The 23,811-nt window shown below is 48.2% G+C and overlaps 2 protein-coding genes, 1 long non-coding RNA gene and 5 other non-coding genes across 8 annotated transcripts; 3 read left to right on the forward strand and 5 right to left on the reverse strand.

The window, feature by feature from the left end:
• Positions 1–260: 260 nt before the first annotated feature.
• On the reverse strand, positions 261–2,187 carry LOC130129040 (uncharacterized). Its single transcript, XR_008811947.1, has 4 exons — positions 2,145–2,187; positions 1,283–1,338; positions 1,020–1,074; positions 261–679 (listed from the first exon to the last, which is right to left on the reverse strand). It is a non-coding gene; the product is annotated as an uncharacterized LOC130129040 (long non-coding RNA).
• Positions 498–570, reverse strand: LOC130129444 (small nucleolar RNA SNORD99). The gene has a single exon (XR_008812049.1). It is a non-coding gene; the product is annotated as a small nucleolar RNA SNORD99 (small nucleolar RNA).
• Positions 752–882, reverse strand: LOC130129437 (small nucleolar RNA SNORA44). Its single transcript, XR_008812042.1, has one exon. It is a non-coding gene; the product is annotated as a small nucleolar RNA SNORA44 (small nucleolar RNA).
• LOC130129425 (small nucleolar RNA SNORD103/SNORD85) lies at positions 1,156–1,242 on the reverse strand. Its single transcript, XR_008812031.1, has one exon. It is a non-coding gene; the product is annotated as a small nucleolar RNA SNORD103/SNORD85 (small nucleolar RNA).
• Positions 1,422–1,563, reverse strand: LOC130129426 (small nucleolar RNA SNORA16B/SNORA16A family). Its single transcript, XR_008812032.1, has one exon. It is a non-coding gene; the product is annotated as a small nucleolar RNA SNORA16B/SNORA16A family (small nucleolar RNA).
• A 769-nt stretch (positions 2,188–2,956) lies between the features above and the next one.
• rab42a (RAB42, member RAS oncogene family a) lies at positions 2,957–4,983 on the forward strand. The gene is made up of 2 exons (XM_056298721.1): positions 2,957–3,171; positions 4,539–4,983. Exons 1-2 carry the CDS (start codon positions 2,957–2,959, stop codon positions 4,981–4,983), a joined length of 660 nt encoding a protein of 219 aa, XP_056154696.1.
• A 3,955-nt stretch (positions 4,984–8,938) lies between these two features.
• On the forward strand, positions 8,939–9,073 carry LOC130129441 (U11 spliceosomal RNA). Its single transcript, XR_008812046.1, has one exon. It is a non-coding gene; the product is annotated as a U11 spliceosomal RNA (small nuclear RNA).
• Positions 9,074–10,307: 1,234 nt separating this feature from the next.
• On the forward strand, positions 10,308–20,022 carry LOC130128932 (glucocorticoid modulatory element-binding protein 1-like). The gene is made up of 10 exons (XM_056298710.1): positions 10,308–10,346; positions 11,509–11,656; positions 12,109–12,161; positions 12,381–12,502; positions 12,713–12,816; positions 13,999–14,147; positions 15,867–15,992; positions 17,829–17,966; positions 18,154–18,276; positions 18,431–20,022. The coding sequence occupies exons 2-10, from the start codon at positions 11,526–11,528 to the stop codon at positions 19,285–19,287; spliced, it is 1,803 nt and encodes a 600-aa protein (XP_056154685.1). The 5' UTR covers positions 10,308–10,346; positions 11,509–11,525; the 3' UTR covers positions 19,288–20,022.
• The last annotated feature ends 3,789 nt before the right edge of the window (positions 20,023–23,811 follow it).

Genomic DNA, 23,811 nt, shown 5'->3' on the forward strand with positions numbered 1-23,811 from the left:
CCTTAACATGCAAATTCCACACAAAGGTCCTGGGGTTCAAACCCATGACCTACTCTTGCTGTGAGGCAACAGTGCTAGCCACCGTGCCGCCCATCTCATTCGACTTGTAAATGCAAAGTTCTACTACATAAAATGGAAGAAAAAAAAATACGGACATCACCTGACAACCAACCTTGAATTCAAGTCAATTTTATTTGTATATCACAAATTAGTTCCATCTCCAAGTCGGGCGCCTGTTACAGCACATACCACATGGTCGCTGGTTCGATACTAGCTGCGTATCATACCACTCCCATTTCTTGCCTGCCTTTCACTGTAATATTTAAAAATAATAGTACACCAAGTCAGCAGTGGAAAAACATTCCAGAGAGCCATGTCGGAGTCTCGCATCTCGAGACACTGGCCCATAGTCACCACTTGCTGCAGATTTGAGATCCCTGCATGAGAAAAACTGCCATTAGAGTGGACCAAGACACTACATAACACACAAAACAGAGTGCTGATCTCAGTCCCATATCCGCAAGCTTCATCCAACAGTCCTTATTTGACAATAAGTCATCATTGATCAGAAAAAAAACCCCACAATACCAAAATTGACATACCTGGGAAGGACCACAGTGTGGTCCACTGTACAACTTCAGTGACGAGCCTGAACTCCAATTCCTATGCAGTGTAGTGCCTGTGGGATAGACCTCGTTAAAATCACATGTAGCTAAGCAGCATGTAGAAATGAGTTTCTATTACTAAATTTGATTGTTGGACAGTAGAGTGGCTGCCATTGGCAGAGGAGCCATAGCAGGCAAAGACTACCCATTTTTTCTGGCATGCACTTGGAGAACCTGCAGCTACAATCAGAGCCCAGGTCCTTAGGATAGCATGCTGCCATTTTTACTCACTAGATGTGTGGTCTCTTAAAACGTTCCCACACTTGATATAGACAAATCTAGATGACTGCGCCAAGTTCGTGACCATAAGATGGTCACATTTAAACCGGGAAAAAAAATTGCAATATCCCTCACCTGCAGTGCAAGTCTTTTCATCCAGGTTTAGTTTCCTCTTTGACACATGGATCACCTATGGGGGGGGGGGGGGAAGAACTGAATTCTTAGGGATTCTAGGGTCAGGCGATGCTCATCTTGATCTCAATTTCTCAGTTGTGGCTCAGTGAAAATTGAGTACAAAGTAGTTTCTCATTATAGAGACAGCTCTCTCAGTGAGGGCAAGTGTGTCATCATGGCCAAGCCAACTGGAAGGGTTGCAGGTTATAGCCGAGCCACCTTACCTCTGCTCCATGCAGTCCCGGTTAAGTCTCCGCGCACTCGCATCGTCTTTTCACACCTAGAGATCGGAGAAAAGTATTTATACATCAGCCGAGTGGGCTGCAGATCCCTGGATTTAACAAGCATATGTACCAACAAAGAATTTGTCCTTCCCCTTAATGTTGCTGAAGACAGTTATTTGAGAACTGAACAGCGACCGTCGGTGAAAGAGGACGATCTCGGCGTCCGTTTGACCGCCCCCTGCTACGGTGGAGGAGCAGGAGCGGCTTCGATAGGAGCCGGTGGTCACATGCGTCGGGACCGGGCCTTCAGTACAAGGCCGCACCCTGGACCAAGTCGTTATAAACTGTCACTACCCTCCATGTTCTCGAATTACAAATATAAGCGGTTAACATTATAACTACTCATCATTTCACAACGTTTTCGCCATCTGAAACGCGTAAGTGTCGGTGGAGACAACGCCACGTGGCTAACAGGCATTTAGCTTAACTAGCTAGCTCAAATTATTAGCCAAGGTTTTCCCAAACACATAGCTTCGAGCGCACAAGCTGCCACTTATATATAGTGGCACGTTGATGTAAACGGAGGGGTTTCCATTAATGTTTCCAGGCTTCAACGTTAGGCTTTTCCTTTTTTGATCTGGGAAACAGATTTCACGCAGTATTAAAGAAGGCTAACTAAGCCAAAGAAGGCTAACTATGCCAAAGAAGGCTAACAGCCAATATTTGGTAGTGTGACTCAATACAATTCTCAAACTAATCGGGCGTTTACAGGTTATCCAACTCGTACGTGGAAAGACAACCCCCTTAACTTAAAGATAACGCTACACTAAATGTTTCTTTCCCATAATAGTCACGATCTTACCGGAGTCTTGAGAGACTTCTCTCCACCCGAGCCGTCAGAAAGTCGAAGAGAGCGAAAACGGCGCTCTGCCACTTTATATAGCCTTGCGTCATCCTACTGCTCGCCAATTGGCCCGCAAGTATCACGTGGACGAATTGCATGACGGGAGATGAAGTTTTAAATCCTTTTAACCCATTTTCGCTTGTTTTTGTTTTGTCACACTACAGCTGGGATCGGTACTTTTAAAAACAGATCCATGCCGCGGTCATTGGCGCACACGTAGCGCGTTTGAAGACACAGAGCTGTCCTGACGGAACCGGACTCGGATTCGCTACAAGTTGACCACAAACCTGTTTCAGTACCACGGACAGCTATGTGTAACCTCCCCCGCCCCCCCCCCCACACACACACGGGTTCACCAGAATCGATTCCTCCCCGACTTTTCTTACGGTTCACGTGGCTGCTCCACACTTAAATCTGCGGGTTCCTCCGGCGGAGCTAATCTCGTGTTTTCGACACCAGCAGCCTAAAACCCCCCGCATGGATTTACCCCGTTTCCGGCTGAGAACATAAGCCCGTAATAACAAGAATACCCCATTCAACGGCCTTAGGAGTCGCTAGCGTTAGGATCCCGTGTGCGCAGCCATAGGTAAAGCCAGTCACATGACTGCACCGCCCGGTCGCCCCGCACAAACCAAACCAAACAGACCCAAGAGCGGAGCCGAGGCTTTGCGAGCTGGTCTTCCCTGTCTCCTCCGCACGGCGGCCCGGCGGCGCGCGTAACGGGGCTTTTGTCTCAGAACCCTCCGCACCGCCTCGCCTATCGTCATGCCATGGACATCCTATGGCAATACCAGTTTCGGATCATCTTGCTCGGGGACTCCACCGTGGGCAAGTCGTCCCTGCTGAAGCGCTTCACGGACGGGATATACAGCGATGTGGCGGACCCCACCGTCGGCGTGGATTTTTACGCCCGCTCGCTCGACATCGAGCCGGGCGTCAAGATAAAGCTGCAGCTGTGGGACACGGCCGGACAGGAGCGCTTTAGGTGAGGAAACGTCTGGGGGGGGGGGGTGGGGGGGGACGCGGTTCGTCCCCTGTTGATGAGCCGTCGAGCGATTTGCATCCCTCGCCTGCTCCTCTTAGCCCAGTTGCGGGAAGGCCCCGCGGTCGATGCTGGGTTTGATTTGACTGCAAGTTAAAAAAAAACCTTGCGCATATTAAAAAAAAGCGTAACGGAAGCTCTGTGCGTAATAGAAACGATAAGCTGCGCCGTGCAGACGGTGAAAAGGGGGTCAAGACGAGACAGGCGGGCCTTGAATGGCCGTGCTGGCCTGGACCTCTCCAAATGAACACCATTTGTGAATTGGGGCGCAAAGGCGGTCATGAATTCACGCGTATTGGTCGTTTTTGGGGTCGTGTAGTCTCCCGGGCTAAGCCTGTCCTGCCGTATAACGTTTGGTAACGTAACGCCGAGAAGGTTTGTGGTCATTTATCATTTAACAGACGTGTTACTTGCATGGGGGTGGCGCAGTGGTTAACGCGGTGGCCTCACAGCAAGAAGGTGCTGGGTTCGAGCCCCGGGGTAGTCCAACCTTGGGGGGGGTCATCCCGGGTCGTGCTCTGTGTGGAGTTTGCATGTTCTCCCCGTGTCTGCGTGGGTTTCCTCCCACAGTCCAAACACGTGTAGGTCAGGTGACTCGGCCGTACTACATTGTCCCTATGAATGTGTGTGGGCCCTGTGTGATGGTCTGGCGGCCTGTCCAGGGGGGTCTCCCAGCCTTCCACCCAATGACTGCTGGGATAGGCTCCAGCTTCCCCGCGACCCTGAGAGCAGGATAAGCGGTTCGGATAATGGATGGATGGTGACCTGCATAGGTAGGCCTACTTGGCACGGCACGGCACCATCCAGGACAAGGTTCACTGGGAAATCCTCAGCAACAGTTTTGTTTCACCGAGGCTGTCAGAGCGGTGTAGTCAGTCAAAGCATCCCCCTCCCCGTGAAACGCAGCTCTTCTTTAGATCTACTTCTCCCTCTGAAGCCCGAGCTTCTGACGACGCTTTCATGCGGGCGTCGCTGCACCGACCTGTTTCAACAGGCAGCAGCAGCAGCAGCAGCACAGCTGGAAGACACGTGTTTCTAAAGACCGTCATGGACACTTGTGGTTTTAGGAGCCCAGAGAGACACCAAAATGCACATCCCCGAGTACGTTTTACTCCGTGTCTTCATCAAGGCGAGTTGCAATAGCTGTTGACGCCACGCCCCGGTTGTGAATGCCGCAGGATCTGTGCTCCTGTGTAAAGGCAGACCGAGTCGGAGCACAAGACTCCCATTATATTCTGCCTATGACAGCAGAGTTGAACTTGATCTAAGGAATTCATTAGTAACGTGTCATTAACCCGTCTGTCTTACAGGTCCATCACAACCTCGTATTATCGTAACTCGGTGGGTGGACTGCTTGTGTTCGATCTGACCAACCGCAAGACCTTTGACCACGTGAGGGAGTGGCACAAGGAGGTGAGCGAGCACATCCTGCCTCATCACATGGTCTACATCTTAATCGGGCACAAAAGTGACCTGAACAAGGACCGCAAGGTGACCCGGGATGAAGCGGAGCAGCTGGCGGCGGAGCTGGGCATCCGCTACGTGGAGACCTCCGCCAAGTGCAACAGCAACGTGGACCGGGCCTTCGAGCTGCTGACTAGAGACATCTATGAGCTGATGAAGATGGGCGAGATCGTCACCCGTGACGGCTGGGACGGCGTGAAGAGCGGCCTCACCGCCAAGGTCCTCTACCCTGGCGAGGAGGATGAGGAGGAGGTGGCCGTGGCTTCTGCTGAGAAGGGCTGCCACTGCTGATTGAGCCCATCCTAATACACACGTTTAACACCGTCCCTGCTCCCCCTCCGCAAAAACGACCCACAGCATTACAACCCCCCCCCCCCCTAAAAAAAACAAAAACAAATCAACTTCCAAAGGGGGCTCAACATCAAACCCCACCCCCCCACCCCCTCCCTCAAGCGTGCATTGTGTAGGCCATTCCACCGCTGTCATTTCGGCCGAGAACTGTCAGTCTTTTCTGACGAAGGCCTCGGCGAACACCCTGATGCGCACCCTGCAAGCCTGTCTGCCGATGCCCCGTGCTTACTAAAACCAGCTGAGTATCAGCCAAAGGGTGCCGGGCCTTCTTAGCTTCAGAAGATGATCAGGACACGAGGTTCAGATCCGCTTTTCCTCTCAACGCTCGTCGAGTTATTGGACTACTGAGTACTGTGAACGCACCTACGAACTCATTGACAATTCATGACCGTGGTCTGGCATTGCTCCCATGGCGCCATTGTGGGTCTCTACGTGTAAAGCTTAATCTGTTTAATGCAGTGTCCGCAGTCTTTTTGTGACTGTACATAATGTATAGAATAGCCCGATCTATTGAAATCCAATCTGATCCCTCACTGGGAGGTATTTAATTGATGTCTGCAGACACTGGGCCGGGCATGCACCATGTGTGGTCAAAACGCTACTGTAATCTATCCATGTGTGCACTCATGCCAAACTGACCTAAAGATTTGATCATTTTGTGAATAGATGGATATTGTTTTGTCGACGAAATGTATCTTAATATTTCTAGTCAAGGTGCATACCTGAAGATACACGATTGTGAACAAGGTAGCTGCTGCTCCGTAGGTATATGTATTATAGCACTGGCTGCAAGGGAGAGAGTTTAGGTTTATCAGAGATGGTTCCTGTTCTCAACCATTTCACACACACACGCGGGCACACACACTTTTCCAAGCTATCCAGGATATATACACATGCATACACAGAATTAAAAAGAGAAACCGGTGCCGCTTTGGAATCCTCAGCCCAACAACAACACCACACAGGCTGAATGTAATCCCCATCCATATCTGTCTTCACAAACCTTTTGCTTATATCTGCTAGCTTTCTGTGCCCATCGCCTCTCTAGCCACTACCAGGGGATACAGCAGGTTGCAGCACAGCTTGCCTGAGAACGCCCCCTCATTCACCTTCACCAGCATCTCACCAAAAACACAACCCCCCCCCCCCCTGTGTGCAGGGAGGAACAGAGCTCATGCGTTCTGCCACTGGTACTTTATGAGCCAAGCTGACTTGCACCATGCCATTTTTATTTGCGTTGACAGAGGCTGCGTAGATGCATTAATATTGTTATTATTTGTAATTATTTATTTATTCTTTTATTTGTAATTATTTATTATTATTAATATGCATCAATATTACGTAATATTAACAATATATAGAAATGAGAAGCTTTGCATTATGACAGGACATGAATTTAGGACTAAGTCATAGTTTGGGAGCAAGAGCGACACCGTAGCTTAGGGATTAGCGCGTGATACCTTTCAGCAGGAATGTGAGGCGACAGTGCTAACTCCATGGCAACTAACTCCATGGCAACTAACACACTCATACTCATGGGCATGCGTGTGAGCGAGTTGGAAGTCCGCTCAAAAGTAGGGACACGTCCCCAAATGGACGGCCGCGGATGGGTGGATGCTGCGAGTTCATACGGGAGAAGCATTTGCAGCCTGGACTTTCAGTACCGACCTTCCTTCCTTCCTTCCCTTTCTAACCCGGTCCAAACTGGTGTGTTCTGTTACACCAGCTTGGTCTAAGAGCCGCTCAATGGTCACCTTAGTTTTTATAGTCTTTCGTTAGCAACATGAACGCTAGCTGTAGCGACTCTGCGCATAACTGTAGTGCACCGACTTCCGGTTTCTATTGCAGCGGGCATACCAGTTTCCTGTTTGTTGGCGCGCGCGCTATTGCCAGCGGCGTGTTCTGACGCCTGCAAGACTTACCATGGATAAATGTCAAGCACATGCACGGAACTGTCGACAAACGTTGGCCTGCGCCTACCGGCACGCGGGTGAGAAGTTTCAAGTTGTACATATCAAGTTACGTCCACACTTACGTCCGTCCGTCCTCATAATTCACCCGTGTGCCGGGAGGTGCGGGTGAAAGTTTGTCGACAGTTCCGTGCATGTCGTTGACATTCATCCATGGTAAATCTTGCAGTTATCCAAAGGAGTTGAATCAAGTGCAACTGGACATGGTATATATAAATATATATACCAAGTCCAGTTGGTATATATATATATATATATATATATATATATATATATATATATAAATAAATCTTGCAGGCATCGCGAAAAATGTGCCATTGTCAACAGCGCGCGCCAGCAAACAGGAAACTGGTATGACCGCTGCGATAGAAACCGGAAGTCGGTGGACCACAGTTATGCGCAGAGCCGATTTCGTTCAAGGTTATAAACCGACGTTATCTGAGCCACTGTGTGTCATGGCAGGTTTAGATAAAACGCGTTTCTCGTCTTCCCCAGCTTGCGTATTCGTTTGTACGACAATCAAGCATCTGCGTTTCGTGTTCTTAGTGAAGTTTGAGGTCTTTAGCGGAGGGATGCTTTACCTTCTGACTTAGCTACATGTCCTTGCCTAGGGTTGAAGAAAATAAGAAAAAAGGAAAGTTTCTACTGGTATGTGTCTTGACTTGTCTAGACAAACGCACCTAGTGTATATTGAATGTCTTTTTGTTTGGCAACGTTTAACAGCAAACAATATGAAGGTGTGACCATGTTACTAATCTACCTTTCACGCGTACGTTCATCACCTAAACAGGTTTAATTGTGTAAATTTGTTTTATTTTGTAATATAAAGCTGTGTTATGTTGAACTGATCTTTGGTTTATGCATCCCCCCATCCACGAGTGCTGTAGAAGTGAGTGGGAACTTCACACCACCGTCAGCTGGTGTGAAGATGGCTGCGCCAGAGCTTCTATCGACACAATTTAAAGGACAAAAGTAGATTTGTGAGACCTTGATTGTTCTCTAAACGAGGTGCAACAACTATATTAACAGTGGAGAATATCCACTGTACTGGAAAACATCCTCTCATTAAAATACCTAGTGGGTACAAGATGATTACAATACTTAAAACATTTGCTAACTTGCAAAACTCTTCAGAAATGATGTCCACGTCCAACCTTGAAATCTGAAAGACGAACGAGTGTGTTTCGTTTTCTACACACGCTGTCACATCAGCTGGCTGGTCAAATCAGAGCGTGGCTGAATCTGAGCTTCTGCAGACAGCGTCACCAGCTCCAGACCTATTGAGCATTTTAGTCTTACAACTTTAAAAGGTTTTTTTTTTTTTTACAAGGTCACAAATCACAGTTTCATGCAATAAATGTTATTTATTCTCTACATCACGTTTAACGTCTTCCGCTTTCAGTGTGATTAGTGATGGATGAGTTGGAAAAAACAACAAATAAATTGTGTCTAACGCGTCACGTCTGAACTGACATTTTTCGCTAGGGTTTGGCGCCCTCTGATGGCCATGTGACGGAAAACCACCCGTGAGCCGAATGGTTTCTTTCTTCGTTGTGCCTAAAGATAAAGTTCATACCTAGGGACATACTACAAAGCCTTTACCACGTCAGATAAGAAAAAAAAAAAACGCTTAACAGCCAATCGGTGGGATACATATGCAGCGCGACCAATAGAAACAAGCTCATTCAGGGTTGACCCTCCTTTTTTTTACCCATCATGCTTCACGATATTGAACATTTTGGCGATACACGTACGAGTGCTAATTCTGAAAGCGCGAACAAATTATACCACGCAGACTTGTTGACTTTAAATGCTATTGCTCATCAACGACCGACATGTAGGATCATAAAAATGAATGTCACTGATAACTCTGACTAAGATTCGGGCGCGTTTGCATCGCACCGAGCCGCCACGGCTGACTCGGTAAAAAGGGCTTCTGCCATGAATGGCACAGAGAATGTGGGACAACCACGGTCTCTGCGGAATCGACATCAAGAGATTTCGGAAGCACAATTTTTACAAACCGGGGCTGCTGGTGACCGTTGCTTCCTGGCGCCCCAATAACCTGTCAACGTTCAAGGGTGCGCACTACTAGATGCACTGGGTACTGATGACCGCCCCGCCTGCTCCAGAACTACCAGAATCGCTGCTCCGCGTACTAGTCTGCAAAAATAACGCAGTCAAGCAATCGACAATTGAAATGTAAATTGCAAGTTGAGAAATAGGTTAGAAATTCTAATACACTACCACATAGAGTCTAATTAGTTCCTCTTGACACATGTATCGAGAGAAATGTTTCATCACTCATCTAAGCCAGTGTTTCTCAACCCAGTTCTCAAGGACCCCCTACCCTGCATATTTTCTTTGCAACCCTGAATAGGTACCTTTTTGTAGTTATTCAACCAATCAGCAATGCATTTTGTCAGACGTTGCACACCTTGCACAATTAAGTGCTTGCGAGATGATTGGTCGAGTAAGCACAAGCAGGGCTACCTATGCAGGGTTACAATGAAAATCTGCAGGATAGAGGGGGTCCTCGAGGACTGGGTTGAGAAACACCGATCCAAGCGACCTCTTCAGCCTCCACCGGGAACGCGTGCTACCCACCCACAGAGGACTGGGTAGGCGTAAACCAAGCGGTGGGTGGTTCCGAACGTGGAGGCGCTGCCGGAACTGCCGCGTCTCCGTCGCTTTCGAATCCCCCCCAAAAACACGCCGCGCCAGAAACTGGTCGGCCCCAAGGATCGGGTCCCCCGGGCACAAACAAAGCAATATAGTGACCACCCCTGAACCGAGGGAAGGAGGGGGAGGGGGGGTCCTTAGAGTACGTTTGTCGCCAGTTACAATGCTGTGGTTGCCAGTCTGTGACGGACCGGCGGCCTGTCCGGAGGGTGTCTCTCCCCGCCTGCCGCCCACTGCCTGCTGGGATAGGCTCCAGCATCTCTGGCCACCCTGAGAGCAGGGTAAGCGGTTCGGGTAATGGATGGATGATTGCAACCCCCCCCCCCCCAATCCTCTGTGAACAGCACGCACGGCCGCTGTAGCTCCAGTTGACGGCCACGGCATTTTGCACATGAAACCGGTCGTTATGCCCCCGATTTGTCCCTAAGGGTGGGGTGGTGGGGGGGGATACCTGCGGTCAGCCGAGACCGAGGAGGTCACCCCGGCGAGCGACGAGACGTCCCTCTCAATAAAGCGCCGCGACCAGGCGAGCCGACTCAACTTTCCGCGATATAAAAACCAGCGCCGCTCGGCAGGAAGTCCACGTCGGCGAAGTGCGCATGCTCCGCGGCCCCCTTCAGAACGCGGGGATGTGTTTCGCGTCGTAAAACGGTGAGTAGATATCGACTTTTTATAACCCGCCTCGCTTAGCGACGCTTCCGACCCGTGAACGCGGGCTCGAATCCGCGACAGAAGCGGCGGTTTCAGACGTGGAAGCGGACGGTCTGGGATGGGGGGGGTGGTGAAGGGGGGGGGGAGCGGCAGCCGGCCTCGCTTTAGAATGGCGGGGCAACGCCATGACTGCGCCGTTGTTTTCCGTACGTGCCGCCGCACAGGGGACGTCATGTCGGGGGGGAGCGGGAGAGCGAGAGCACGACGGGACGCGCGACGCCGCGGGAAAAGGTGGCACGTAATCGTCACGCTGGAAATCCAAAGCGTCGCCCCGCCGCCTTTTTGTTTTTTTTTCTCTTTCCTCTCCGAGAGTCTTCTCCGTCTCGTTTCGTTTAGCTCGCTCTCCCGCCATGGCGGAAACGGCTTCCGTCGAGCCCGGTCGGGACGCCCGTCGAGGTCCCCCCCAACCACCCCCCCGGCACCCCGTTAACTTTGGGCTAAACTCTATAAAGTATAACGCGATTCCACCGCTCGCTCCGCAGCAGTACACGAACGGAACAAACAAACCGGGCTGTACCGCCCCAGCCCGCGTCCCAAAACCTCCCCGGAGTGGGGTTTTGGATCCTTTGGGGTGCGACTTAGCTAGCTAGTAAATAAAACCGCGCGTGATGAGACGCGGGTCTGCGGTTCGGGTCTCCAAAAATGCCGAGATTTGCTCTGATCCCACCAAGCCCCAGTCCACATAGTAGTGCTAACTAGCTAACGTCGGTGATGAGCTGGGTTGGCTCACTGGCCGTAAAACAAAGGGAACTTTATTTATAATCACATAAATCAATAAAAGCGCACCACAAGTCAGAAGCGTTAGAAGTACAGGTACTCCCCAATATTTTAGAAGCCTTCACACTGCGTTGCTTCTGGGGTCTCTGAAAGGGGCTTTGTTGATGGCGCCCCACCCCACCTTCACCCCACCCCACCTTCACCTCTCACTGTAATCGGTGTAATGTGGGGTACCGAGAACCGTAATCTGGTCCTCATATGGCTCATGACTGGTGCCACTGACTGTAATCCTACCAAAGCACAAAGCTAACGTTATCAGTTTCATGCCCCTGTCCTCGCTCGAACCGTTGACAAGCCTCAAAAGTTGCCCTCCTCTCTTAACTAGTGTGCTTTGAGAGTTTGATGGCGACTGCTGGCGAGGTCACAGTGTCCATGGGGGAGGTGGTGATGGTGAAGGCCGGCGATGAAGAAGGTGACCCCGACGACCCCAACAAGACCCAGGTCATCCTGCAGCTCCGGCCCATCGCATCAGGGTAGGCAAAAGCCAGCCACGGAGACCGGTACCGGCCCAGTCCCTGCAGCCTCAGTGTTTTTATGCCCCTTTTCCCCTGCATGGTACCGGCTCGGCTCGGCTCGACTTTTTTTTGTTTTCCATTGCTGGAAAGTACCGGCTTTTTGGTAACTGCTACCACTTTTCTGGTGCCACCTTTGTCGAGGTTCCAAAAAAACTGGAGCGGGTACCAGAATCAGTGCGGACCAGCTACACTGACGGGGTACTGTTACGGTAATGGAAAACGACACTTGGCGAGTCGAGTTGAGCCGGTACCATGTAGTGGAAGAGGGGCAATAGTTTCTTCTGGTCTGATTGTATGAACAGAGCATCTGTCACCGTGCCATAGTGTCCTCATAGCAGCTTGTTGTTTTACTGAGGGGAGAAACTGTTGTGAACGTCTGTTGGCTTTGTTTTGTTTTCTTCCATCCTCAGGGATGAATCGGGGGAAACGGATGCAGCTGTCATTGCTGTGGAAGCACAGTCAGGTAAGGAACCCAACACTGAGGAAACCACACTGGAAAGATCCTCTGAGATGTATCTCTGCCATGCGCTTTGTGTTCTCTCCTTATACCCGAGTAGCTGGTATATCTGTATTCATGCCATTCAAGCAGTTTCTCGCCACCTCTTTTCTTTATTTATCCTGTGATCACTACTTTTCTATATGTGAATGGGACGTCTATCTAGCTTTCTTCTCATTCCTTTAGAGCAAACTGCAGCTGAGGGAGAGGAGGTCGAGCTTGGTTATCCAATCACATGTGGTGACTGTAAGGCTGTGTTGCTGGTCAAGAAATTTGTATGCCCAGGAATCAATGTAAAATGTGTGAAGGTCTGCATCCACCATTACTTTCAAATGTGCTTTGCATTATCGCTTTTCAAGTGTGTTTTGCATTAGAGGAATAAGTCCCGCTGCCTGCTATAATTTCTGCGTTGTTGATTTTTTTTTTTTACTGCCATTTTTTCACATGCAATGATTTATTGTTTTTGATAGCTTACTGAGCTTGATGTTGCGGTTTCCCTTCTGTGTCCCTCGTTTTAGTATGACGACCAGCTGATTAGCCCCAAGCAGTTTGTGCATATTTCTGGAAAGGCTACCCTGAAAGACTGGAAGAGGGCCATCAGGATTGGTGGAGTCATGCTAAGGTGAGGAGACATGAACTTGAATGTGAAGTGGAAAGTTGTATTTTAATATTCCAAGGGCTAGTCGGGTCTGCTGCTGGATTCTCCAGGTAGTCATCACGGTGTGCATATCAGATAATGAATATTCATTGCTGTTGGGCAGACCTCATTTCTGGTGTAAAAACAGAATTTCCACTCAAATATCACAGTCTGAAATGAATACAATAGAAATTGAATTGTCAGAAACGAGAAAAAGTCATAAATATTCCATGAAGCTTCCCTTGAGTGCACTAAGAAAACATTAATTCCATTACTCATCATCCCCGTATTAGGCATAATTGCTCTTGACTGATTATGGAACTGCTGATTCCTTTACCCGTGTTATCACTGAATGCATAACTCACATCAACAATTCTGGGTGAGTGCTTGTGTTTGGGGTGGTAAACAAGAATATTCTTGCATATACAAACAAACTATGTTCTGAAATAGAGCAGCCGAAACTGAACAAACTACAAAACGTATATCTGCTATTTTAGTCCTAAATCTGATTATGAAATGTACAGCGTACTAGTGATTCCTGTAAGACATGTCTTAACTGCATATAACCCAGTTCGTACATGTTGTGTACGACATTTCCTACAAAGACAACAATCGGACGAATTAACATGAATAACATTGGTAAAAAAGGTCAAGGTTGGAGTGGTGTAATGAATGTGCGTAGTAAAAGCGCTGGCGAGACATCACAGATACTGGTCTTTGGCACTTGTTTCTACTCTTTAACCGCCTCCAGTACTTAATCTACTTCCACTTTTCAATTTATATCTTTTAAAATGAGTAGCCTGAACTTCCTGGGTAGCCTAACCCTAACCCCTTGCATTGAGCAGAGGCTCTTCAAGAGCAGCTGTACTTATAAGAAGTGATGTTGATATCTTCAACAACCCATTGTTGAGTTGGAATCTCTTATTGGAGGTTCACGTGAATTCACCTTCCCACCCTCTTGTTACAGGGGCCTCTTCTCGGCAGTGATGTTAATGACTGTATTTGTCTGCTGTTTTTTCCCCACTCTGTTTGAGTGCTTCATAAAAAATGAAAGTGGTGAGAGTTGCCGCACCACTTTCTGCATCCATATTTATGATGCGGTTTCAAAATTGTCTTTTTCTGGCGTTAAAACTTTGCATTCTGTCCTCCCTCATTTCCCCACGTCAGAAAAATGATGGACTCGGGCCAGCTTGACTTCTACCAGCATAGCACGCTGTGCACCAACACGTGCCGCAGCACCAAGTTTGACCTCCTTATTAACAACACCAAGTTTCCCACTGACGGCAGTGGGCTGACCTCTCCCACCTCGTCTCAGGGTAAGAAGTCTCACCTCCATTCTGTGTAAAGACTGCAGAGGCAGTGGTTCCCAGATGAGCTTTTCCTGTTCAATCCACATGTTGGAAATTTTACTTTAAATGATTATCGCGATAGTATTATACACGGGAGTCTCCTGGAGGATTCAGCCGTGCCGTAGGGCCATTTCATGGCAATCAGTTCTGAAGGTTTCAGCTTCATTTCTGAGAAATCAGACTTTTTTTTGTACATTTGGTATATTGAATATTACAGTACCCATGAGCCTCAGTGGTCGCTGAGTATATGGAGTATCTACCACTGCTTTGGAGTGGTAGATACTCCATACAGTACCCATGAGGAGGTGGTAGAAAGGAGTATCTACCACTCCTTTGCATAATAAGTGGAAGGAAAGCGGTGCCACCGGTGGTGGTAGTCAGGAACAAAACAATACACCACAGTTGTTAAGTTGAATACATTTACTGCTCATTGGGGCATCCAGGTAGCATGACAGTCTATTCCGTTGCTGGTTTGAATCCCCGTGTTATCCGGCTTGGTCGGGCATCCCGCAGACACAATTGGCCGTGTCTGCGGGTGGGAAGCTGGATGTGGGTATGTGTCCTGGTCGGTGCACTAGTGCTGCCTCTGGTCGGTCGGGGCGCCTGTTCAGGGAGGAGGGGGAACTGGGGGGAATAGCGTGATCCTCCCACGCGCTACGTCCCCCCTGGCGAAACTCCTCACTCCACGTGTTTCGGAGGAAGCATGTGGTAGTCTTCAGCACTCCCTGCATCGGCAGAGGGGGTGGAGCAGCGACCAAGGTGGCTCGGAAGAGTGGGGTTCATATGGAAATGTGAATATCAGGTCTCGCCAGTTCTTGTCCAGTTATAGAGGAGTGCAGTGTGGAGAAGTTTCATCCGTTTTTAGTAGGTTTGCTTTACATTTGCACTTGTACTTTGTAGGTATGCAGAGAGTTCATTTCTGTTTTCAGATTAAGCCAGTGCGGTAATCAAAATATGAAAATGCAATATTTTGCGTTTGCAGTTTATTTGGGTGAGTGGTTGTGCAGCTCACCAGAGATCCTTACTAGACCTGTTTGACCTCTGCTGAGTAGAGGCACATAGTTTCTCACAACACTTCCTCCACATTGGAGTCATTTGAGGTTGAGGACTCGTATTCTGCACATTCTCCAGCTGATTGAGGAGGGACCGGCAAAGTCCACAGCATGATTAATGTTGATGCTAACCCCGTCAGCTGCAGTTTAAACAGTTTTAATTGGAACGGAACTGGATACCTGGCACGGTGGCGCGGTGGTTAGTGCGGTCGCCTCGCAGTAAGAAGGTCCTGGGTTCGAGGCCCGGGGTAGTCCAACTTTGGGGGTTGTCCCGGGTCGTCCTCTGTGTGGAGTTTGCGTGTTCTCCCCGTGTCTGCGGGGGTTTCCTCCGGGTGCTCCGGTTTCCTCCCACAGTCCAAAGACATGATTCTGGTTCTGATTGAACACTAAGATGAACTTCTCAAAAAACAACAACCCTGCACAACAGCAACCAACAGGACTGTAATGCATAATAGTGTTTGACAGATCTGCGTGTCTCTTTAAATTTTGATTGTACCACTGATCATACCCAAAGTAAGAGATGATGGTTAAATGCCACAAGATGATGTAAATATGCACGTACATTATGTAAATATGCATATTAGGTGGAGATGTGTTCTTTCACTCAGTGTGTATGTTGCTGTGTGCATTGCAGCACAGGTGGTCTTGGATAACGGCGGGCAGGTGGGAGAAGAGCGGCTGGAGGTCCAGACCGGGAAGCTTGATTGGAGCTCGACTGCAATGGAGTCAGCAGACAGGAGGGAAAGTAATGAGATCTCAGGTTAGAGACAAGTGGTGACTATTTAACGTTTCTTTACAGCTACATCTCAAAGTAGACGTTTTAAATCGGTGACAGAGAAAGACCAGTTCCCCAGGAATCTGCATAAAGAATTCAAAATTCTGCAGTAAATGAATAGAGTTCCACAACAGGGGATAGGGACTTATCAGTCTGCACTATTCTGTGGCCATAAAAACATGCTTAACTAGATTTAAGTTGCCATGAACAGCATTTATTTATTCAGCTACTTTTATTAAAATAAAGTGCTTTTAAAATCTTAAAGGTAGAAAAAAAATGTCTGCAGCGGTTCATGGAGACTGGAGAGCGTCACCAAAGCATGTTGACGATACCAGTTAGTGGGAGTCCGGGTGGCGTGGCGGTCTATTCCGTTGCCTACCAACATGGGGATCTCGGTTCGAATCCACGTGTTACCTCCGGCTTGGTCAGGCGTCCCTACAGACACAGTTGGCCGTGTCTGCGGGTGGGAAGCCGGATGTGGGTATGTGTCCTGGTTGCTGCACTAGCGCCTCCTCTGGTCGGTCGGGGCGCCTGTTCAGTGGAGGGACTGGGGGGAAAAGCGTGATCATCCCACACGCTATGTCCCCCTGGTGAAACTCCTCACTGTCAGGTGAAAAGAAGCGAAGTTGAATCATCTGGACACATTTATTGACAGATACATTTCATCATCATCTAAGTGACCTCTTCAGTCTCAACTGACCGCAGGTGTCCGCACCCTTATAAACAATACAGTGGCATAACAACCGAAACCAACCATCAGTTTCATATGCAAATTGCTGTGACCATTAACTAGAGTTAGAGTGGCCATGTGTACTGTTCACAGAGGATTGGGGAATAGTTGCAATCATAGCATTGCAAGATGGCGACAGATGTACTATTAGCCCCCCTCCCGCTGGTTCAGGGATGGTCGTTCCCTCGTCACATAGATGGCCTCTTTGACTCCCCGTTCAAACCAGCGCTCCTGGACTGAAGACAGTTTCAGGAGCAGACACACTTGGTCAGTGTTCACGGTGGTCCTATTGCTAAGGGTGGAGTCGTTTCGTAATTTAGTACAGAAATGCTGTCGTCATCCTTTCGCCATCTTACAATGCTGTGATTGCAACATTCCCCAAATCCTCTGTGAATAGTACACATGGCCTTTGTAACTCTAGTTAAAGGTCACGGTAATTTGCATATGAAACTGATGGTTGTTTTCAGTTGTTATGCCACTGTATTGTTCATAAGGGTGGGGATACCTGCAGGTATCCCCTGACACCGGCCCTGACACCGACTGTCGGCCAACGTCGAGCCGTCAGTGAGCATCTGTGACCCTAGTTTTTGTGGTGTGTCCTGCACCGTCGGACCGCCGTCGGCAGCTTTCGGTGAGCGAGATCCCTCTGATTGGCTGTTCAGCTTAGCGAATCGGTGCAGAACCTACATGCTAGTTGGCCGTCGGCTGTAGTCTTTGCAGTGTGTTCAGGTGCTACTTTTTGGCCCAGATGTGAGGCGACGCAACAGTCGGCCTCCGTTGCCGCTAGTCAGTTTGGTGTGTCTGGGCCCTGAGATGAGTGATGAAACATCAATGAAGGTTGTGTCCAGATGAACCGATTCAGCTTTCTTTGATTTTCTTACCTGGATTATTGAGCGTGCATCAAGACACTCAAGGTTGTTCTGAACAAAACTATGGGATTGGAAAATACTTGCTAGATGTAGGGACATTTCTTGACATCCGGGTGATCACAACTCATGGCATACATTTCACACATCCTGTTATCAATCAAAACACACACACACATCTCAGTGAGTGAGTTGCTTGAATTCCTGTTGTTTGTCTGGGATCAGAGGAGACCCTGAACTTCTGGAGGGGCATCGCAGATGTGGGGCTGATGGGTGAAGTGGTGACCAAAATCACCACAGAGCTGCTGGAGCTGCTGAATGGGGTGCAGCTCTACAAGGATCAGGCACCCATGCAGGATGCTGGTGAGTCGCGTCTTTTACACTGGCACTTGAACTTTAATATTTTGGGTCCAGCACTGTGAACAGTTGTGTGACAGATTGATTGTTCTAACTAGCCAGACTGTGCGACTGGGTATGGTTTGTTTCCTTTGTCTGACCAAAATAGCCCTTTGCTTGACTGTTATGCTGATCTCAGCTTTCTTTCTGGTAGAGGTGGCGGTTCTCAGTAACCTCGCCCAGGTGTTTGGCCTGCTAGACTCGGTGAAGAGGATTCTTGAGAAGAGGAAGCAGCAAACGGACCCCAGCCAGGAGCAGGTGCTCAGCACTCTCATTAGTAAGTAGAGAAGGAAGACAGATTGCGGGATTGAGACTTAAATGAACTTACATTTAACATAAAAACAAATACTAAAAAAGGATGCTGAGATTTTAGTTTGCAGTTTTTTTCCCTTCCTTTCCTGAATCGCCCGTGTTCTCTCTACCCTGCCTAGATCTGGAGCAGCAGTTAGAGGAACAGAAGAAGCAGCAGCAAGTGCGGGCGCTCTTCTCCAACCCTCAGCCTGTCAAACACAAGTCCCCCACCAAGCGACCGACGAAGCGGCCACGCCTCCAGAGGCCTGCCTCCACCACCACTCTCATCACCTCCCCCGTCAGCCAGCAAGCCATGCTGCAGCCCCAGCAGTTCACGGTCCTCTCCCCCATCTCACTGTCCTCCGTGGGCCAGCCCTTCACTGTGGCAGGGCTGCCCATGGCCACGCTGGCTCAGTCGTCCAACACAGTGACTCTGCTCCCTGCCGGTTCCCAGCTCTTCACACGCTACATGATGGCTGGAGATGGCAAGACAGACACCATCACCCTCCACCCGTCCACGGGCCTCACGCTTGTGGGCACCACGGCCACCATGCAGGACTCAAGCCAGCTGGGCACAGTGGTGAGCCCCATGGAGCTGGTCCAGCTGACCCAGCAGGCCGGTGGGACGGAGGTGGTGCCCATGGAGGGCCAGGTGGTTGATGGCACGATGCTGGTGCAGCAGGAAGTGATGCAGAGTGAGATGGAAGCAGGCCAAGAGCACACAGTCATTGAAATCGACCCTGCCTCAGCGGAGCAAACGGTAGGAGTGATGGAGTTGCAGTTGACTGAGGATTCCCGCAGGGAAGAGGCCACCATGGTGGTTCAGAGCGGGATTGAGATGACCATGGCCACAGAAGGGGAAGAGACACAAGGACAAGTACATGAAGCACAGACCGAAGCAGTTCAGGGACTGCAGTTGGACCCAGAAGGACAGTTGTCAGGTCTGCAGATAGTGGTGATCGAGGAAGATACTCAGGGAGAGAAAAAGGTCAAGTGAAAGATCTCCCCTTTTTACCCACAAGAGCAGGGATAGACTCATGTACTGAGTACTCGCAGATTTGATACTGCAAATTCTCCAGTACACACTGAACTGCCTTGGCCAAAGACTAGGCATCAGAGTGGCCATTCTTTGGTTGAGATGTCTTTTCATGTCGTCCCCATTTTGATATTTTTACACAAAACAAAGATACGCCACAGCTAGGCATGTATGCTTAAATTTGTTTTGTATCTAATCTGTGGGAAAACTTCCCCCGAGCAACCCAAGAACAACACAATGCACCATGACGTTGAAGTCTCATTAGGTGCAGCGCTATAATGGTGCTGGTAATGTAACAGGTGACACCATCTTATTGACCCAGTCAAGCCAGTACCATCTGTGCCATCAGTCATGACCGTGGTCCGGAAGCAGTCCTCCCGTGCCGATCAAACTCACTACAACTAATGGATGTTGCAGTCACTTGAGGTTAAGATAAATTGCACTATCTTTGCGTTGCATCCAAGCTATGATATAATTTTTTGCGTTACATGATGTTTTTGAGGACGCCAGGGAGATCACAGAAAGTCGAATCGGTTCGTCTGGATACAACTTTTATTGACACATACGTTTCATCACCATCTAAGCGACAACTTCAGTCTCACCTGACTGCAGGTGTCCCCACCCTTATAAACAATACAGTGACTGCAGGTGTCCCCACCCTTATAAACAATACAGTGACTGCAGGTGTCCCCACCCTTATAACAACATAGTGGCATAACGACCAAAACCAACCATCAGTTTCATATGCAAATATGGGTGTGACCATTAACTAGAGTTACGGTGGCCATGTGTACTATTCACAGAGGACTTGGGAATGGTTCCAATCACAGCATTGTAAGATGGTGACAGATGTACTCTTAGCCCCCCCTCGGTTCAGGGTTGATCATTTCCTCTTCACATAGATGGCCTCTTCGACTCCCCGTTCAAACCAGCGTTCCTCCCTATCAAGGATGTGCGCACCCTCATGCTTGAAAGAGCGGCCACTGGCTTAGAGGTGGATGTAGACACACTTGGTCAGCCATCTTACAATGCTGTGATTTCAGACATTCCCAAGTCCTCTGTGAATAGTACACATGACCACTGTAACTCTGGTTAATGGCCACGCTAATTTGCATATGAAACTGATGGTTGGTTTCTGTCGTTCTGCCACTGTATTGTTTATAAGGGTGGGATACCTGCAGTCAGGTGAGACTGAAGAGGTCACTGATGCCCCTTTTCCACTGCATGGTACCGGCTCGACTCAGCTCAACTCTACTCGCTTGTTTTGGTTTTCCGTTGGGCAGAAGTTAGGAGGGATAGTACCTGGTACCAGGTACTTTTTTTGGTACCACCTCCGTCGAGGTTCCAAGTGAGCTGAGCCGATACTAAAAGGTGACATGAAAATACCACTATAAATAGATACACAAATAAAATAGAAATATATGTATATTTATTTAAATATAAATAAAATCTTATAAAATAAATAAATACAATATTTAAATATAAATAACATACAAACAAAAATATTGATAAAATTTGTATTTATTTAAATATAAATAAAATCTTATAAAATGAATAAATAAAATATATAAATAAAAATATTGATAAAATTTATATTTATTTAAATATAAATAAAATCTTATAAAATGAATAAATAAAATATTTAAATATAAATAAAATACAAACAAAAATATTGATAAAATGTATATTTATTTAAATATAGGTAAAGTCTGACCACTGATTGGTCAGACAGAAATCGAGCAGCTGTTTATAACCAGGAAATGCCAAAGCGAGTCTCATGAAACTTGTGTTGTACTTCATAATCCATGTAAAACGTGATGTGTTGTCGATGAATCTCTCAGTTACAGTAGTGCTCTTCATGTGAAGCACACATTTACAGTTGGTCTTGTTGGCTTCTTTGAAAATAAACCCCCTGGTGTGGGGCGCTGGTAGACAAGGGAGGAAACACTAGTCAACACGCCCACAAATGACCAGCGGGGCTTCGCCGGGAGGGGACGCTATCCGCAGTGGAAAACCACACCCCCAAAAGTAAAGCGAGTAGAGTCGAGCTGAGCCAGTACCATGTAGTAGAAAAGAGGTTTCAGTATTGTAAGGTGGCGACAGATGTACTCTTAGCCCCCCCTGTCGGTGCAGGGATGGTCGTTCACCTCTTCACACAGACGGCCTCTTCGACGCCCCGTTCAAACCAGCCTTCCTCCCCTATCAAGGACGTGCACATGCTCATCCCTGAAAGAGTGGCCCCTGGCCTGTAGGTGGCGTAGGCACGCTGGGGCGGCCATCTTGGAAAACCATCTCCTATCTAAAAGACGTGCAGGCTATGGCTGCATGTGGGAATACGAAACCGACGGTTGGTTTCGGTCTTCAGGCACTGTGTTGTTTCTAAGGGCGGGGACACCTGCAGTCAGGTGAGACTGAAGAGGTCACGGAGATGCGTGATGACGCGTACCCGTCAATAAACGTGGTGTCCGGATGAAGTGACGCAGCTTTCTGTGATTTTTTTCTTACCTGGGTTATTGAGCATGCGTGAAGACGCGTCAGGGGAGGTGTCTGCAGCAGCGCCTCCCCGACTTAAAGACAGAAGGGTCTAGGTGCATCCGGGCACTCGCCGGAAACTGCATAGCTCACGCACTTGTGTTTCAAGTGCTTTAAAAAGTGTCTAACCTCATGTTGCTATTTCCATTAGGGAGTTCTTTTATAACGCTGTCAGCGTTATTGTACATATAGAGATTTTTTTTATTATTATTATTATTTTTTGCCACTGTCCTAGGTGAGGTAGGTTACTGGACTGGTCGTCAGATGTTGTTGGATGTCAGATCTTGTATGCCTATATTTTGCAGTTGCCAGCCTGTGCTGTATTTATTAGTTCCCCGTTGCAAGAAACGGGGGTTACGAGAGACGTGCGGACATCTCTTTAATTTATGGCTTTGCTTATGACTAACATCAGCAAGGGCCTGTTCAATACCTGTGTGTATTTTTGAGAATTGAATTTAACAAATGAGGGTGTTTGCATACTGACTTTTTAATGTGTTTCAATTGTATTAAAACCAAAAAGAGAGGAATTGGTAAATGGCTGTGTCTGTTCCACCGCCAGAGGGCGCCAGATAGTCATCTCGCTACAGCTTCAAACCAACCGAAAGGGGCTGTTGCTGTTAAAACAGGTGGCGAAAGGGTCCTTCTGGAGTGCAGGGTTCCCAAGATAATTTCCCAGGACATTGTCAGTGATGCTGTCGCTGGCCACACATTATGCCCCTCACTGTGGAGGTCTGATTTAAAAGACGTGCAGGCCATGGCTATAACTTATATGAGAAATTGTGGAGTTAAAAAACAACGAGACAGGAGACGTGAGAGTAGACGTAGTCGAGGTAGTTTACTAGCTCCAACTTTGCATGTCATACGTTCTACAACGACACTGAACTCTGTGAACCGGAAGCGGAAGTGCATTATCTGACCCCTCACCTCTTCCCTTAAAGGTACACTGTCCTCTTAGGTGAATGTCTCTAGTTATATAGATGTGGGTCACCACAAAATCATCTTTTACATGCTTAGAAATTATGACCAACTGATCCTAGAGCAATGCAGGTGAGGAATGTGGGACATATTCGTTTTGGGGAGCGCCGACAGATGGCCTAGTAGTTAATTCCAAGCTGAAGGAAAATGGGAGAATGTTGAAATAACTTCCCAGGACAACTGAAGATTTCCCAGGACATTTTAGTTTTTCTCCCATTTTCCACGTGTTTTCCATGACTGTGAAATGTTTCCGCTGTTTTCCAGGGCGCGTGGGAACCCTGCTTTAATTTAAGTGCCTCTATCTGTCCGTACTATTCAGGGTTCCCACGCCTCCTGGAAAACCTGGAAATTTTTGGACTCGTTTTACAGTCATGGAAAACACCGAAATTTCAAATACTTATAAAATGTCCTTGAAATAGCCACGCGATCCTGGAAAAGTATACAGTTATGCAGCTGTGATGTTCTAAAGTTCATCTGAGGTTACGTTTTCAAACGTTTTCCCTGAGCTCACGGCTGCAGCGCCCCCTGCGTTTGGAGGGCAAAACGGGTATTTAACAAGGTTTTGATTAAGACGGTGTTTATGCGTCAACACATTTTGTGCAGTGTTAGCATGTTGTTAGCATGTTCATGTTTTTACATGTACAACAGCACTCTCGGGTGACCCGACAGCAACAGCAAATATGTATGCAAGTCATTGAATATGTCCTTGGAAAATCCTGGAAAATGATTTCCATGAAAGAGTGGGAACCCTGGTTGCTGCGGAATGCTGTGCCGCTGTGGGTGGTGTCCGTGATGAGAGGGCTTCTCCGGGGTTCTGCTTTACTGGCCTGGCATCACTTCTTGCTCTCGAGACCCGCAACATAACCGATAAGAAATACTTGCCTCACTAAAATATGCACAAATGTAAAAACCCATTGCTGCGCGGAAGTGTTGAGGCCGAGACACAGGCCGACGTCACGGCGGGTGCGCGCGGCTGTC

The sequence above is a fragment of the Lampris incognitus genome, chromosome 18 (assembly GCF_029633865.1).
Source record: "Lampris incognitus isolate fLamInc1 chromosome 18, fLamInc1.hap2, whole genome shotgun sequence".
Lineage (NCBI taxonomy): Eukaryota > Metazoa > Chordata > Actinopteri > Lampriformes > Lampridae > Lampris > Lampris incognitus.

Coding starts and splice junctions, on each gene's coding strand:
- rab42a (XM_056298721.1), top strand. CDS start 2,957: ATGGACATCCTATGGCAATACCAGTTTCGGATCATCTTGCTCGGGGAC. Junction 3,172..4,538: donor GCCGGACAGGAGCGCTTTAG/GTGAGGAAACGT, acceptor TCTGTCTTACAG/GTCCATCACAACCTCGTATT.
- LOC130128932 (XM_056298710.1), top strand. CDS start 11,526: ATGGCGACTGCTGGCGAGGTCACAGTGTCCATGGGGGAGGTGGTGATG. Junction 12,162..12,380: donor TGCTGTGGAAGCACAGTCAG/GTAAGGAACCCA, acceptor TCATTCCTTTAG/AGCAAACTGCAGCTGAGGGA. Junction 15,993..17,828: donor GGAAAGTAATGAGATCTCAG/GTTAGAGACAAG, acceptor GTCTGGGATCAG/AGGAGACCCTGAACTTCTGG.